Genomic DNA, 17,010 nt, shown 5'->3' with positions numbered 1-17,010 from the left:
AGTCTTGTGAAATTAATGTTGATGAACTTATCTCCAACATTTATTTAATGGCTTTTCATTTGAACCCCAGCTTGTTTGTTACTGAACAGTCATTGTCATATCTGACGTTTGTTATTATGTATAGCCTGAAGGCAGCATTGTTCCTCAGCTGAACAACAATGGACAGATACAACGGTACATTACCCGTCTCAGCACTTGACAATCCTTTTTTTGTAGAATTATGTGATGCAAGTCATTTCTAAGCAACCTAAAACTAAAAAAAACAGCTTGACTGGAGCTGTCCAAGCGAGATGTTTTCAGAGTTAGTATGCCTGACCTCAAGTGATTGTTCACACCAAAGAGTCTTTTTTTTAAAATAGAAGATTCATTTCCTACCTAAAATCTTCATATCAAAATCACATGTACCATTATATAGGTCTCAGTCTCTGAGAAAACACAAATGAAACAAAACAATATCGGCCTGCTAACTTTACACATCTGCCGATATATGTGTGATGACGTTTCATTTACTCCACAGTCATTTGCCATCAAGACACTTTTAACTGTATTCACTATGACATTGCTCTTTGAGTAAAATTCAAGTGCCAGGAGGCAAACATAAAAATAACCAAATGAAAAGTGTTGTGATCATGTCTTGTGATCATCGCACTACTTTATTTACTCATTATTCTTGGTTTTGCTCGTTGACCACGGGACTTGTTTCACTTCTGCGTTTGTTGTTGTGTCCTTAGTTTCAACTGGACTCCTCTTCGCGCTGGTCTGCAGGCCTGTTCCAAACGATGGCTTGGATGGATGAATAATTCAACCATCGCTCTGGCTCTTTCCACCCAGTACCGCGTTGCGCTCTTTTTTTTCTTCAGTCCACCGGGTGAGCGAAAGGCCAGAGCAGGCTGTTTGGTTTGCAATTTTGTCCAACGCCAGCTCACTCTCTATCTCCCTGTAATTAAACAGAGAGGGACACATTTTCATTTCCTGCACTGTAGCTTTGCTCGATAAAGGTCAGCGTTTGCGGCAGGGTGGATCTCTGACAAAAACACAAACATGCTTTTTAATGGTAGCCTCTTGACATTTTGTCTGGTTTCTTAATGGAGTAAAAAAAAAAAAAAAAAGTTATTTGTGGTGTCGTGTGCAGCGGCTCTGCTCCCTCCCTGTAGTTTGTGAGGAAATGCGGAACGTTAGGGGCTCCTCATGATGCTCATCATCCAGATGTCAAATTAGATCAGGAGTGATCTCAAACCGGGGAAAAAACATTGCATAACCAACGCCCCATGTCCTCTCTCACGAGGACAGGATCACATCGCTTTCTCTGCCTCTGCCAAGTTGTAGTCCAATTATCCAAAGAGAGCTTGAGGTGCAGACTTCTCAAGTCTGTACCAGTGTGGGTGACTCAGCCATCGGACTCCCATGACTCGGCCTCCCATGATTTCCGTGTTGGAGGAAGGCAGGGTAAGACACAGGTCACAGCCACCATGTCCAAGCAATTACGGAAACTTCGGTCGGACTTTCGGTATTTAAACATGTATTCCTGTCATGTTAAGCCACCCTGTGACAGAAGAAAAGGATAAAACAAAGGCATTGAGAGAATACAGGCAAAGCAAGTGTGTTTCCTTCTGATGTGTCCCTAAGCAAGTGTCAGCATCTGAATCTGACCTTTGAACTTCCTGGACCGGGCGAGAAATATTAAGACCAAAACCAAAGGAGTTGTTTTCTTCCTCTTTTCTGATCTGAATTTTTGCTGTCTGGGTATTCTTGTTCAAGTTAATTCCCCTTTGGACAGGCAGCCTGCACTAAAATTATACAAGGTTAAATTATATTAAATTAATTCTTCTGTCAACAATTCATAAAATGGCTCAGCAGCTCAACGTACAAGTGGCAATATTAAAAGCGGTAGCCGTTTGTCTCAACCACCCAGGTGCAAGTCGACATGACAAATGGCCAAATGAAGAAGTTCATCACTGCAGGAGAAAGGTCAACACTTTCTTTTTGTTGACAGAAATGTGTGCTCGGGGCTTTGTGAACCGTTGATTTCCCCTCCAAGCAGTATTAATCAGTATTGGCAGTCTCTCCATTATCGAATCACCCCGGCTGGTTTGCGCCGAGTGCATTGTAATATTGGATTAGAGCCTCGGAGGAAAAACAACCCTGTTGCTGGGAAATTAGTGTTATCATGAAGTGCTTAGTTTCCCCTTCCCATATGAGGTGTACGGCCGCAACAGATGCACTGACAACACAAGGACAAATCAAGTCATTTTCGATGCTCATTTCGGCAGATTAACTTTAATAGACTGAGTGCACAGCTCCCGCATAAATACAACTCCAGGGCTAATTTATTAAACTAAGGACAGTTTTGGCAACCTTGAAACTTTGATTTCCTGCCAGTCATTCAGTTTGTCTTTGCTCCAGGTATTTTACCTTTTTATATTTTTGCCGGCTTTCCTGTTTCACCCCTCTCTCTCTCATGATCCATGCCTTCCTTTCTCTTCCAGTCTCCCCCGTGTGACGTTGTCCATATTGCATACTGTCAAGTGAAATCTCTCTAAATGCCATTCATAGTTAACAAGTAACACTAAACCTTCCTTGAGCAGTTGTGACACAGGAAGGAAGTTGACTCACCATGTGACGACACAAGAGTGGGCTCGCTCCCCGTCGTCGCCGTGAGAGTTGGCAGCAAAAGCCGAGGTGTGACGAAACTGCAAACACCTGAATAACTGATTTTGAACAATTTCCCTCTCGTGTTTTAGTCATGGAGAGTACGCGGAATCCGTTTCACAGACGCGCATAGCCGGATATGCGGAGATCTTTTAAGGCGTGCAAAGACAACGGAAAATAGTAAATGCACTATATCGTAAAGAATGCCATGTTTACTCTTTGAAGGGCTCTTTTATGTCATTTAGTTTTTAGTTTATTTTCACTTTCTGCTATGAGATTCCAGAGAAATGTATGTCCATGTAGCCGAATGATTTTCAGTGGTGTCACTGACATATCAGTGCAAGTGCACTTAAACTAAATACACACAGTCTAATCTTTGTTGATGACTAGCACTGGATATGGGCTTCCTGTAAAGTTGAGTGCCAGTGTAAGTTGATGCTTATCTTTTTCAAAGAGGAATTAAAGGCGCTCTGTCGAACCACCACGTGAGGTCTGTGTTGAATGTGTTCCTCTCCTCTTCAAACATGCGTATATATGTAAAGCCCCGACTTACATTCTGTAAGCTTTCTTCAAAATCTATACTATAAACCCACTTGACACAAACATTGCTCCACAGTGCTACTAGTGGTCAAACACAGTCAAACAGTGGGAGACAGGGTTAGTTTTAAAATGTAAAGGGCAGAAAAAGGAAAACACTTTTCTTTTTTTTTCTTTTTTTTTTCACCAAACTAACTTAATAGTAAGTTTAGGTCACATTTTAGTAGATTTTTAAGGGAGAGATGACACTATTTGGTTGGACTGCCCCTCACCACTACTGGCACATAGGATGTAAAACTGTTGTTACCCCTCTTAGAAATATATTCTCGATTTAGCGGGAAAAGTGGGGTGACAGTTATGTGCTTTGCAAGGATAGTGTTTATATATCATCATTTAAATTGTTTGTTATCTCTGAAAATGTGAGGTTTGTTTTCAAGATTAATGGTTCAAATATAACAGTTAAAATCGATAAAAACAATCTTCATTGCATAAAATAAATTAAATCTGAACTTTAAAGAGGAATCTTTTGATTATAGACTATATATTGGTATCCGACTTGATCTGAATTTGACATCTATTGCTATTTAAAAAAGATCTTGCTATGAATGTTTATACTATTGACTAAGCTCGTCAGATGTATAGTGAAGCTACAGACTTCCTGTACGCATACCTTTTTATAGTAAGAATGATATCCCAACAGTCAGACTGTGTGTAGTGTGGTTGGTCCTGTGTGGTGTCTTTGGCTTTGTGACCCAGACGCTCAGCACAGCCACATCAGTCAGGGATCTGTGTCGCCTGAATGAGTCCAGTCAGTGGTGTAAGATAAGCGGAGGGGAGGCAGTACGCGGCTTAGAGGACCGGTAGGATATTAACACACTATCCTGGAACCGGTAATGCGGTCAGCTGACTTCTCTCACTTTTGAGAAAGTCCCGGTTGCCTCGCCAGCTCTGGTGGTGAGAGATTCTCTGATTTGCTTCTCATTAGACTCGGACTTCAGCCCTGTGACGAGGCAGATCGTAAAAAGATCTTTGTTCATTGCTGATATGCGATTTGAAATTGTAAAACGCTGTGTTGTCCACCAGGCAATGGGCAAGTTTGGTGAAAGATAAAAAAAAAAAATGCAATATCTAAAATATTACTTTTGGTTCTGGGATTTTTCAGTCATTTTGAAGAGCGTAAGAACAAAGCAGTGCTTTTTGGTTGTAGTGCTTTTATGTTATATTGTAGAAGAGGAGAAATCAAATACAATGACTCTCAGCACGACATCTGACCCAATAAATCAATATTGGAGCAACATTTCCACATAACGACATTAATGGCTGTCGCGCCACAGTCTAATTGGCTGTATCGTCATCTATAACAATTTGAAAATGCAAAATTATTGCAAGCAAAATGGATTATCAAGGGGAAGGTTACCCTTTCTGTGTCGTGCATTTGTCATTTTTAATACCTCGTCATGTGAGCCCCCTGTAATAATCTGTGTTTGATTCATGTTCTTACTCGTTTCTCTCGTCTGTCTCTTGTCAGGTCAGCCTTCAAGGTCTGGAGAATTTCCTCTGTCTCTTCCACTATGTGCAGCATCACCCCAACAACGGCAAAGATGCACTGAAATTCTGGTAAGTCTCGTTATCGTTTTCACCTCTTTCACTGTATTGAGACGACGGTTTGGTTTCACTAAGGGTCGGTAAGACCTTGCTATAAAACAGAGCTAGCAGCATTACAACGCCTCACAGACTACATGCCTACATGTGTGTGTGTGTGTGTGTGTGTGTGTGTATATATATATATATATATATATACGCACGCATGCAAGGTAGGCATGTGTCAACTGCAAACATACCAGCAGTCGCGTTGCTCTTTTCCAAAGAAACGTAACTGCAGAAGTGACATATTTATTTTTATAATATTTATGTCACACACACAACCACACACACACACACACACACACACACACACACACACACACACACACACACACTAGAATTAAGTGAGCATATTAGTGAGTGATGCTGTCCGTCAACTAAGAAGTCATTTGTTTGAATGGGTTTTGGTTAAAATGTCTAAAATAATGTTCGCGCTTAAGGCAGTTTAACGTTTCGCTCTGTGAGGTCAGCCATATCAGCCACGGCATTTGCTTTTATTGAGCACATAGTGAACAGGTGTTGTAGAAATGGATCCTAAAATCCTTGGAGCTGTAAACTGTCATGGATAACACTTGTCCTTTTATTGATAATAATCACAGTGTTGCGCAAAACCTTTTAAAAGCTGTGCTTATCTGCGGAGATTATCTTAGCAGGACACACATGAGAGCTGTTTCTTTGGTATCAGAGTCCACAATACATCAACACAATCTTCAATTGAAATCATTCCATTATAAATTAAATTGGTCAGGCCAGAAAAAGAAATCCACAAAAACATACATCCTGTGCTTGCATATTGTCAATACGTTATTGTTTGCAGTAGAACCGGATGTATTGATGCAGGTTATCATGTGGGTAAACCATGTTTGCTCCCGTGAACTCATTATAGCTGTGTGAACAGTGCTCTGTACACACAAGAATCATGGCTGAAAACGCTGTATGATCTCCTCTCCTATGAGCTGCTAACCCAGACAATGTTTTATTTTGTCATAATATGATAACAATAATTTGCCAAAAATGTTCCATGTGTTGTAGGTCTGTAATCACTGTCATGAAGAAATGACAAAATGGCTGAGTGGATGGTGGTGATTCAACATTTTAGATGATGCTTTGAATTGTTGACAAGCAAATGCTGGGTTTTAAATCATCTGTGGGGTATTTATTTCATTGTGTTATATTTTTTTTTAATGACTTGGTGATGCAGCCGGAGCTGTCAATATGACAGCTGTTTGTTTAGGAGGCACTTTGTATAATTTATTTATATATTTATGTACATTTCTCTTATCCCTCTCGCCGTGTGTGTGTGTGTGTGTGTGTGTGTGTGTGTGTGTGTGTGTGTGTGTGTGTGTGTGTGTGCGTGTGCGCAATACAAACACTGGCTTTACTCTAAATTACTGTAACTTTTAAAACATTAAGACGATATCATGTCGAAGCCTCTTCGGTGCACGTCCTGCCTGTTTACGAGCAACCTGTGACCTAAATAAGCTCCATCCAGCGGCTGGACATGTTCCACTCAGACGAAAGCTGAATTAGCATGGTGCGCTTGAATTTTACACTGTGTCACAAAATAGTTTCCTATGAAACACTGCAACAGCGAAGTTTGTTATCAGATGACAATTCAGTATTAGACCATGTCGATGTGGCTCAACCTTCACATGCTGATACGAATATCTTTACAATGCCCCCACATAATTTAGCAAATATATGCAGCATATATATATATATATATATATATATATATATATATATATATATATATATATATATATATATATATATATATATATATATATACATATATATATATATATATATATATATATATATATATATATATATATATACACACGTCTGTATATGTTATAGTAAGTAAAATGTTATACATACGCCCTATATGGTTCTAGTTTGCACCTTTTATTTCAGAATGTAGACCCATCAAATTGGTGATTGATGTAATACATTGTATGGCACTGTGTATTACAATAGACAAAAATCATATTTCCTCCATTTGGTAGTTTCAGTAACAATTTAGTTGGATTCTTGAATTAACATTTTTCTCAGTTCTCGTGCCATGACCACAATGTGTTGTGTGCATTGGTTAATAGTCCACAGAGGAAAAGATATTAAAGCTGCAGTTATGTTCTGTGCAGAAGCGTTGTAGTGTCTGGGCTGTCTCTGGTTTTTTGATAGGCATGTAAAGGGGGCTTTTCTTACCTTCTCCTTCGCATCGACACTGTGGATAAAAAGTGGACGTAGTGCCAGAACGTCACCCATCGGTTTTTAGACAACTGTTTTGAAGCCTTGAGTTTGGTGTTTTAGCTACAACGTAACCCTGAATAAGACATTTTTAGGTGCCCAAAATGTTACAATTAACTTTCATAAAATATAAAACACCTTGGTCCCAGCCTGGACAAGCTCGTGGTAGCGACCTGTCGATTACAAGGTATCCACGCCCTAAAGCATGCCCTGCTTTATCATCTAGTTGACTCTAAGATGGGGCCATATTTTACTAAATGAACATCATGCTGTATTGAAGAGTAACCATAAACTCATGGTCATAAGACTTTTCTCAACAATCAGACTTCTCTCTTCAACCAGGGCAGTCGCCCCCTGCTGGCATATCCTCTCGTCTGACTGCAGTCAAGTCAAGTGGTAACACCCATTTAGGACTGAAATATGTTCCTATGTATCTCCAGAGGAGAAACGGTATAGTCACTCTTCAACGGGAGTAGAATTCAGGCCTTGTTGAAGAGGACATGTCCAAGAGTGGACATTTGGTTCGTCAGTTATTCTTGATCAAATATAACTGGAATGAATAAAGCAATCAAGTAATAAGTAAAGTATCTTGTCATTAAAACTAGATTTGTACACCATTTTGTACACATATTTATAGTTTTTCTGTTTGTTTGTTTTTAAACTTGCATCCTTGATAAGAGACAACAAGAATCTAATTCCAATTAATAGAAGAATAAAATGTATTTCACATGTCACGTTAATATAATATCTAATTATTTCGATTAACCTTAGTTTATAGATTTTGTTATTGTCTATTTGCTTTTATTTATCTTTTACTATTAGTCAATCCTGTTTATTTTTATTTTTCCTGTCTGGTGTTATTTAGTGGTTGTGTTGTTGAAAAGGTTGGCTTCAGTAAACGTAACGTCATAAAAAAGAAATGTTAAAAGAGTATAGTCGAGTAAACTGGATTCAATCCGTGCGTTTCATCTTTTTAATATAGAAGGAGTACTTAATCCTTCATCACATTTAACATGCCTCTCTTTGGCACTTGAGCTAGTGAATCCCAGCAGTCCTGTTTGTTCCTTAAAAAACAAATTCCCCAAAACAGTTGTTGTAGTGCAGAAAACAAAGGCTGTCACTGTGAACCACGATTGATTATGGAGGTCTTACACAGGGCACCGGGAGCTCGTCAGTATTCCCAAGGCCAGTCCCCTCGCCATGTGACATCACATGCTTTCATGTGATACGCTGATCTACTGCGAATCTGGAAAGCTTCCATTTGAAATTCCAATTTAATGGAATTTGTGCTGCAGAACAGAAAATTCAGTCAGCAGTCGTGTGAGGAGGTATGCAGATTCAGCCAGCAGAGCGACAGTCACGCTCGGAGCAGACTTACGATGACTGGGAGGAAACCATTCATCCCGGTGACGTTTGGTAAGAAATTAGGTTGTTTGACTGAAATAGTTGTTTTAGATTGTATCAACCCAGCACTAAACTGTATTGGCTTTATTTCGGGAGTAGGTTTGTGTCGGAGCAGCGCCGCAAACAACAGAAATGTTAACAGGTAAACATTAATGGGTTACGTTTGTCTGATTGAATCAGTTATGACTCAGTCCTAGTGTTTTTAATCCATGTTGAGCTCTGTAATCGTGAGTTTCCTGCCAAGGAGGTGTGCATCTTCAACGTTAAATGGAGAGCGGTGTGAGGTGTGTGTCTTGGGTTGAGTCCTACATCGTATTGTCGGTTACATTTAGGAACCTGTGTTTGTGGCAGGCATATAGACATCACCATTCTTAGGCTTTTTGAGTTGACTTCTCTTCAATCTCACTGCACTTGTGTCTTAGTTGACATCCAGGCACTCCCATTTCATCGACCCCAACCCAATGACTAATGTGATTAAACTGCAGCTTTATCAAATTAGGACAATAAAGAAACAATCCCAAAGAAACTTTTGTATAAACTTCACAAAACTGTTGTTTTTATAAACTATCTCAATCCTCCATGGCAAAAGGTATGGTTTATCAGAAACCTGCGAGAATTATAACTTAATAGACAAGATGAGTGATGTGTGTCTTCTAATAAGCATTCAAGTATCACATGATTAATGAGATTATTATGTTGTATTGAGATAGTGAACTCTGAATTAACTGGTTGTCCTTGAGATCCCTTCCATAAACTCAGTTTACTAATCTGTTTTTTTTCTCTTTTAAGAGTTAAATCAGAAGAAGGAACATATGGGACTTGGTATTTTTAAGGTGGCGGTTTGGCCTTTAAAGCCTGAAAATTATTTAGCAACTTTTCATTTATAATTTATATTTGCAGTATTAAATTTTCGTGCCGCTATCCAGAAATAACATTCATTTGTTTATCTCATGAAGGAAAACCTGATAATCCCACTTTGCAGCTTCAAATGTGTGTAGAGTTGTGATTGTGCCGCCACCTTAAGATGGTTTATCTCCTCTGTTGTAGCTCCGACATGAGTGGGGCCAGTAACACACTGGCGAGAGAGTTCCTGACGGACGTCCATCAACTATGCAGCGCGGTGGCCCAGAGAGCGGAGGCACGGGAGGAAGACGAGGAGGAGAGTCACATGGTGGCGCTGGGAGAGTACCTGGTCCGGGGGCGGGGCTTCCTGTTGCTCAGCACCCTGGACTCCATCATTGACCAGGTGAGGATGTTCAAGGAATTAACCATCTTGGAAAAACCTTAATACTGATCAGTCAACATCAGCCTTCTTCTTTCCCTTGAGACCATGTCATACAGTATAAGCAACCATAGTTTCAACAATGGGGGGTATTTTTTGTAAATGCTACTTCTGTAGTTTAATTCAGTAATACTCACTCTAAGCTTTAGGCCACAGCTTTTAGTTTCAGATTCTGCCTCATATTTCTTAAATCAATCTCTTAAAATCTTTACGCAGCTGTGTAATATCAGCAGGACAAATTCAAATTCCCGCACATAAGCCAATGTAACCGATGCCAGGACTTATCTCCATTCATCAAAAAAAAATCAAACAAGAGTTAGCAAAAGAGATCCAGGATAATGCTCACACATGATAACAGATACAAAGATTATGCTAACATAACATCAGACAGACCTCAGATGCTAAGATTATAGAGGCATTTTGTGATCACAGTGCAATAAAACCCATGTAGAACATACCGTATATTTATGGTTAAACATGTTTTTACTGGATTTAACTTCACTTCAATGTCTTTTTAATACCCTGCTGGCAATAGGAGAGACTTGTATTTCCATGCATGTGCATCACTTTGGCCACTTTGATTCACTCCACCAAACTGTTTGACCACCACATGGATAATATTCTCTCTGTTTGATAGTCTGCCTCTCGACTTCTGTGGCAGTGTTACTCAGGTTTGCAGATGATAATATCTAGGATAGGAAATGAGAGCTGAAGTGTCCACAAGGACATTGCCGCTGAATTGCGAATCCATTGAGAACAGTTGACGGCAGGATCGTTTAACTTTTCAGAACAGATCTTTATATCAAATAAGAAACTCAGGATGTACCAAATAATTGCAGATAAAGATCTGGCTCCACTATTGTTATTGGTATTGTACTAATTGTAGAATTAGATTCCAGTGGTGATTGCATAAGGTAGTTTCTGACTTATGTGATCCAATCATATACAATAACTTCACAGCGTTATAAAGATCAAAAGTCAAGATGTTTTATCAATTGAAATATTCATAACAGAATGTTAAAAGAGAGCAACTCATTTATTAAACGCATTTATTCAAAAACCTATACACATTTTTATTCGATATAGAGCCTTATTACCCCGTTATTATACTAATTCATTATAGTTATTATACCAATACATGCACATAATTGTCTCTATTTGTTAGGTTGCCTTTCTTATCAGCCTAAAAGTTGGTCATACAGACATTTCTGATTTCAGAGTTCAGATTGTTCTGCTGATATGCAAACATATTTAAAACAGTTGACAGTACAAATTAATTATGTTTTTATCATTCAATATACAAAATATGTTAGTATTACTCTCTTTTAAAATGGGGTTCAGAGACATAATTTGGACCTGGACTGGAAACACTGTAACATGGAGGGAGAAGCTGCCCAATCTGTTCATTGTCACTTTTCTACATCAGTGAGTGCCGAGCACTTTATTTAGGCGCTCGTGTTAAATGATGGCGTCACACATGCAGGTATTGTTTGCTGTGTTAACCGGCACCAGACTCTGACAGAGCCCAGTGTGTCCTCTGCCTTGTACTGTTTCAGCAGAGCCTCGACTATACTGGACTGCCTGTGTTTATGTATTGATCTGATCTGTCAGGGCTTTTGGGTTATGTAACAATTTAGTAGATGCTCCTATCGCGGAGGAATTAAGTAGCTTTCACATAAGTCGAGCACTGCACATAAAAGATCAGAAACCACAACAAAGTCAAAAATATAACCTCTGAGTGTTGTGGTTTGGTGTTTTTCTTCAACAATTCCCTGCGTCAGAGTCGAATGTCAGCGTACATTAAACATAATGTTTAAATAAGGTGTTAAGTGCTTGTTAATGTTAATGGAGAAAGTGTGTCAGCATCTCGCGTATTGTTCACATCCACCAGCGAGTTTCACACACATTCATTATGTGTTCTCCATTAATGGGAGCCTCCAGTACCAAATTGTAATGCATTTATGTGTTCGTGTTTCATTACAAGCAACAGCTGTGTGCGTCAGCTGCGGGCTTGAAGGAGTCGAGCCTTTCGTGGCAATCGGGGTCTGGCACTTTTATAAACATTTATTTATTTATTTGTCGTATGTAAGAGCCTGGGGTTTGAAAAAAAAGTGGTTTCAAATCCTAAATCTTGTGTGAATTATGAATAAAATGTATTTGGGTGAATACTCCCACCATGTGACACCTGGTCTCCGTTTCGATGACTCAAGTCTGCAGTAAGATTCTCCTTATGTAAGACTCTTATTACATTAGTACAACTATCCTACACAAAACCAGTATTCCTGTACTCATGTTTAAACATAACATGACATATAATTGTCGAGTAAACTTTTTTATGTGAATGTCAGGGATATTCAGTATTTTTATGTTTTTGCTGACCAAGTGTTGAATGTCAGGCAACTGTCATCTCAGGGTACATCATCAACTGAATCATTTGAAAGGCAAATGCTTAGCCACAACCCATTACCAGTAACTGCACAACCTGATCATTCGTAATCCACACATGAAGGAGTAGGGTTTTTTCTTCTGTTTTTTTTAATTAACACATGATGGAGTTTGTTCTCTCTCTGCTGTGAGGTATGCACTGGATAGACATGAGATCCCCCAGGTCTAGGAAAGTAAGGCTGTCATGTAGTTGCTAGATTGCTCCCGGACACATTTCACTAAAGACAAACAAACTAAATGCACACAAGTAAATACCAAACTCCTGGAAAAGAACACATTTTTAATTAAACAGTTACAATTCACAGTTACAGTTAAATTCAGACTGAAAGCTAATCTTAAAGTAGCTAAATTCTCTTTGTTGAAAATAGTGAAACACAAAGGGACATTTGTACTGAGTCGATCTTGATGGGAGTGTCTGGGTGTGACTTCAGAGTGTGACTTCAGAGTGTGACCGAAGGGAGAGGGGCAGGGAAACTTTCTAGGTAATCTCACTTTGTTTTGTTGCACTCTCAGGAACTGACCTGCCGGGAGGAGCTGCTCACTCTGCTGCTGTCGCTACTACCACTGGTCTGGAAGATCCCTGTGCAGGAGGAAAAAGCCCCAGGTCGGTATTACCACCAATGCTGTGTATTAATATATGTAATACTCTATCACTTGTTCATGTTAATGTGGATTTTAACAGCACATTCCTCACAGTATCCAGCTGTAATTCACACGTGACTATTTCTTATTCCTGTTTGTAACTAATTTTTTACAATTTAGATAACTTAGTGTTACATTTGCTGTGCATTTTAGTTCCCTGTGATGTGCAAACTGTACGGTCACACAGTTTTATATGCAGTGCTGACTGCATTTCATGGGCCTGAAATGTTCTCTAACTTTGTTTATTCATGTATTTGCTTCATCTTCCATCTTTTCCATAATTATTGGCAATTATTAAGATCAAGCTGTTTTGGCATTAGCTTTGGTGTGTTTCTATGAAGTCAGTGGAATGTGTGCACATTGCTTTTGACTGCAAATAGTGTCCGCGTTCTTATCAAATGACTCATTTTGAATGTATGTTACTTGCTTAACAGTGCAAACAGCGTACTGTGCTCATTTGGTCATGGATGGATTGTGATTGATCTTTGTAGATGGTGTCTCCATTCCGTTGACTCTTACAGATACGAGCAGGCAGTCGCACAGCAGGAGAAGAGTAGTGGTGGCAGAGGCTTGTGACCTCAGGATGACACTGGTATTTAGTACAGAACTGCTGATCCTAGCTAACATGGGCCCGAGACATTGTTACTTTAATTAATTCCTACTTGCTCAGTGTGTTTTAACAAACTCAGGATGGCGGTTGACATGCAGTTGAGTTGAAGTTACTCATCAAAAATGTAAGCGAAAATGGAGTCTCAAAGTGACACGCGTGTCTTTAATTCTACATCACTTCGGCAGTATTCAACATAAGTTTGATAAGGTTAAAACAAATAACAGTATTTATTACCTGTGGTACATTCGGTGTGTCGTTCTTTATGGATGTCCAGAATGCAACTGACAGATTTCTTTATGTTGACAGATTTCACCCTGCCGTCCCTACTGGAGGTATTTCTTAGCCGGGAGGTGAAGGCCGCCCCTCTCAGAGCAGGACAGAAGGCTGCGACAGATGAGCAGAACTCTGGAAAGAGGTCCCGTGTTGGAAGTGGCACCTGGAAGTCCCGGAGGTCACGCAGAACAGCGCAGAGGTACTCTGTAAAGGATGCTCGGAAGTCCCAGGTTTCTACCTCGGATTCAGAAGCCAACCCTGAAGACAAAGCCGTCCCTGGCCCCGGCAGTGCAAGGAGCCGACGATCACATGGCTCCACCATCCGGGTAAGCTGTCAGCATCATCGCTCAGAGGCTTCACAGTTAACATCCACCGCCACTGCCCCCACAGAAGCCATGAGTGCACCGTACCCACACCCTCGGGCCCCTGGGTCTCAGATGGTGGACACCGAAACCCTAACAGACCCAGCTGCAATATCAATTTTCAACCGCATGGAAAACTCGCCCTTTGACCTCTGCCATGTGTTGCTTTCCCTGCTGGAGAAGGTCTGTAAGTTTGACATGAGCATCAACCACAACCCTGGCCTGGCAGTCAGTGTTGTACCTACTCTCACGGAAATCCTGACTGAGTTTGGAGATTGCTGTGCTCCAGGGGGAGGCGGTGGAACGGGGCCAGAGGAGCTTGCTGGAGGCTGGACGGAAGAGCCCATTGCACTGGTCCAGAGGATGCTTCTGCGCACCATCCTGCACTTGATGTCAGTGGATGTGAGTCAGAGTGAAACCCTCCCAGATAGCCTGAGACGCAGCCTGACAGACCTGCTGAGAGCCACCCTCAAAATCCGAAGCTGCTTGGACAGACAGAGTGACCCGTTTGCTCCTCGGCCTAAAAAGACCCTGCAGGAGGTCCAGGATGACTTTTCATTCTCCCGCTATCGCCACAGGGCGCTACTGCTGCCAGAGCTCCTCGAGGGAGTACTGCAAGTGCTGCTCGGTTGCCTGCAGGCTTCCACACCCAACCCCTTTTTCTTTAGCCAAGCACTGGAGCTCATCCATGAGTTTGTCCAGCACCGCGGCCTGGAGCTGTTTGAGGCCACAGTGCTGCGGCTGGAGGGACTCGGCAGGGCCAGGGATTCTGAAGTAGGGGGTGAGGTTTCGGAGAGACTACGAGGTCTCATTGCAGGAATCTTTAAGATCATCAGTGCGGTCAAGAAGGCAAAGTCGGAGCAGCTGCATCAATCCGTGTGCGCCAGACGCCGGCACCGTCGATGTGAATATTCCCACTTCCTGCATCACCACAGAGACCTGTCAGGTTTGCCTGTCTCTGCCTTCAAGCAGGCTGCCAGGCGCAACCCCTTCGAAGAGGATGGAGAAGGCAAGGAAGGGATGGATGGTGATGCAGTGCGTTACCCTGAGCGCTGCTGCTGCCTGGCTGCCTGTGCTCACCAATGTCTGCGGCTTTTGCAGCGATTGTCCCCCAGTGGGCCAGCTGTGTTGCAGGTACTGGCTGGGGTGCAGGCCGTTGGAATCTGCTGCTGCATGGACCCATGTTCAGTCGTAGGACCCCTGCTGCATGCCTTCAAAGCTCCCGGTCTTCGGAGTTACCAGTCTCATGTTCTCAGTGTCCTGGGCCGGCTAATCCTAGACCAGCTTGGTGGGGGACAACCCTCAGAGAAAGCCAAGCTCGCCTCCTGTAACATCTGCACTCTTGACAGCAGCCAGCTGCCAGGCCTAGAGGAGACTCTGCAGCACGGGGAACCTTCAGCCGTCTCTACCAGCCTGTGCTACCGCTCCCAGGGTATTCTGCCAAGCGGAGGGGGGGAAGAGGACATGCTGTGGAAGTGGAACGCTCTGGAGGCCTATCAGGAGCTTGTGTTTGGTGAGGACTGGCAGCTGAGCCAGCAGATCGCTGGCCATGTGTGCCACCTGACCTTGCGGGGCAATGCTATAGTGCAGTGGCAGCTCTACACGCACATCTTCAACCCTGTGCTGCAGAGAGGGGTCGAGCTGGTCCACCATGCCCAACAGCTGGGCGTTTCCACTGTCTGTACTCAAGTCTGCAGTTATCACACACAGTGCCTGCCTGTGGAGGTACTTCTCATCTACCTGCAAACGTTACCTGCCCTTCTCAAATCAAGGTGAGCGGTTTTGCATTTTCCTTGAGTCCTACTTTTCCTTGATTATCCGTCTTTTTCTCAGTGGTGGTTTTAGTCAGTTTGAGTGACTCCTTTAGTATTAGGCTGCGTTTCAGGATTCTGCCAAAGATGCTTTGAATTGTATTTATGTTAGGTTGAAAAATGTGCACCTGCAAGCTGTTGAGTTAAGTACATGTGTAGACGTATCAATAATGCTTGATTCATTTTGACTAATATGTCATTTTAAAAATGTTTTGGCAGCTTTCTCACTCATGAAAACAATTCTGCTCCTTTTATATTTCCACATAAAGCAAATATAATCAGCCAGCTCAAAGTAGACACCTAATCCACTTGGGCATTGTTTGTTATTCGATCTGTCTATCCAGGTCATTGCTAATTGATGCTAATCAATAATTTATTACAGCTTTGTGTACTGAGTGACAGATGGCTTATTAGTGACTGTTTATGTAACACTGTGACGAGTACAGTAGTCGGGCTAAAACAGGTGCTTGTGGTATTTGTCCAGACTCATCCAACAAAATGCAGCCATAATGTAATTGGTAAATTCAGCTTTGAGACATTCCAGAGACATGCAGGTTATTAAACACTGAGTGTGTGCCAATGTGTTGTTCTGCGTGTAAACCATGGTGTCCGGTCTCAGTTATATACCAGCTACTTCCCAATGCATGCTGGGATAGATTGAATCTCCATGCAACCCTTAACAGGATCAGTGTGAATAGAAAATGGATGGATGGACGGGTGCTTTTGAGGCAGTCTGTCAGTAGTGGGCGTGTAGGTTTCCATATTAAAATGCAGGGAGTGTCATTCTGCTCTCTGAAGGTTTGACTGGATTTCAAAGCCTTTACAGCTGTGACGTTTGTCATCCGAAGCTTTTCAAAAGACACTATAGAGACAATTGTATGTCCTTTTGCTTATGACAGTATATACACGTTAATATTCGGATACATCATTGGTAGGATTTTCCTAAAAAATAATGTGTGATGCAGAAGTAATCCCCCTCATCACTTTTGACCTACTCTGTGGCAAAAGCACTTTCTGTATCTGCAGAGACTCTGCAGCCCTCAGCCTGTATTTTCTTATTTTGCTGTGTTCAGGACGTCTCGAGGCGTCAACCTCTAT

At 41.6% G+C, this 17,010-nt stretch overlaps 1 protein-coding gene across 4 annotated transcripts in view; it reads left to right on the top strand.

Moving 5' to 3' along the window:
- lyst (lysosomal trafficking regulator) overlaps positions 1–17,010 on the top strand; it is a 53,571-nt gene that overhangs the window by 5,350 nt on the left and 31,211 nt on the right. For 3 of the 4 annotated variants that reach the window (XM_068567379.1, XM_068567378.1, XM_068567377.1), the window contains exons 3-6: positions 4,715–4,803; positions 9,535–9,733; positions 12,728–12,818; positions 13,773–15,873. In XM_068567379.1, coding sequence (XP_068423480.1) covers positions 4,715–4,803; positions 9,535–9,733; positions 12,728–12,818; positions 13,773–15,873 — 2,480 coding nt within the window. Of the gene's footprint in view, positions 1–4,711; positions 4,804–8,378; positions 8,500–9,534; positions 9,734–12,727; positions 12,819–13,772; positions 15,874–17,010 lie in introns of those variants that run through there. The other variant, XM_068567380.1, reaches the window with a different exon arrangement.

The sequence above is a fragment of the Clinocottus analis genome, unplaced genomic scaffold (genome assembly GCF_023055335.1).
Source record: "Clinocottus analis isolate CAN_PGR_092001 unplaced genomic scaffold, fCliAna1.0.p SCAF_8, whole genome shotgun sequence".
Classification (NCBI taxonomy): domain Eukaryota; kingdom Metazoa; phylum Chordata; class Actinopteri; order Perciformes; family Cottidae; genus Clinocottus; species Clinocottus analis.
The sequence above is the reverse complement of the archived record's forward strand: the minus strand, read 5'-3'. Positions and strand labels throughout refer to the sequence as shown.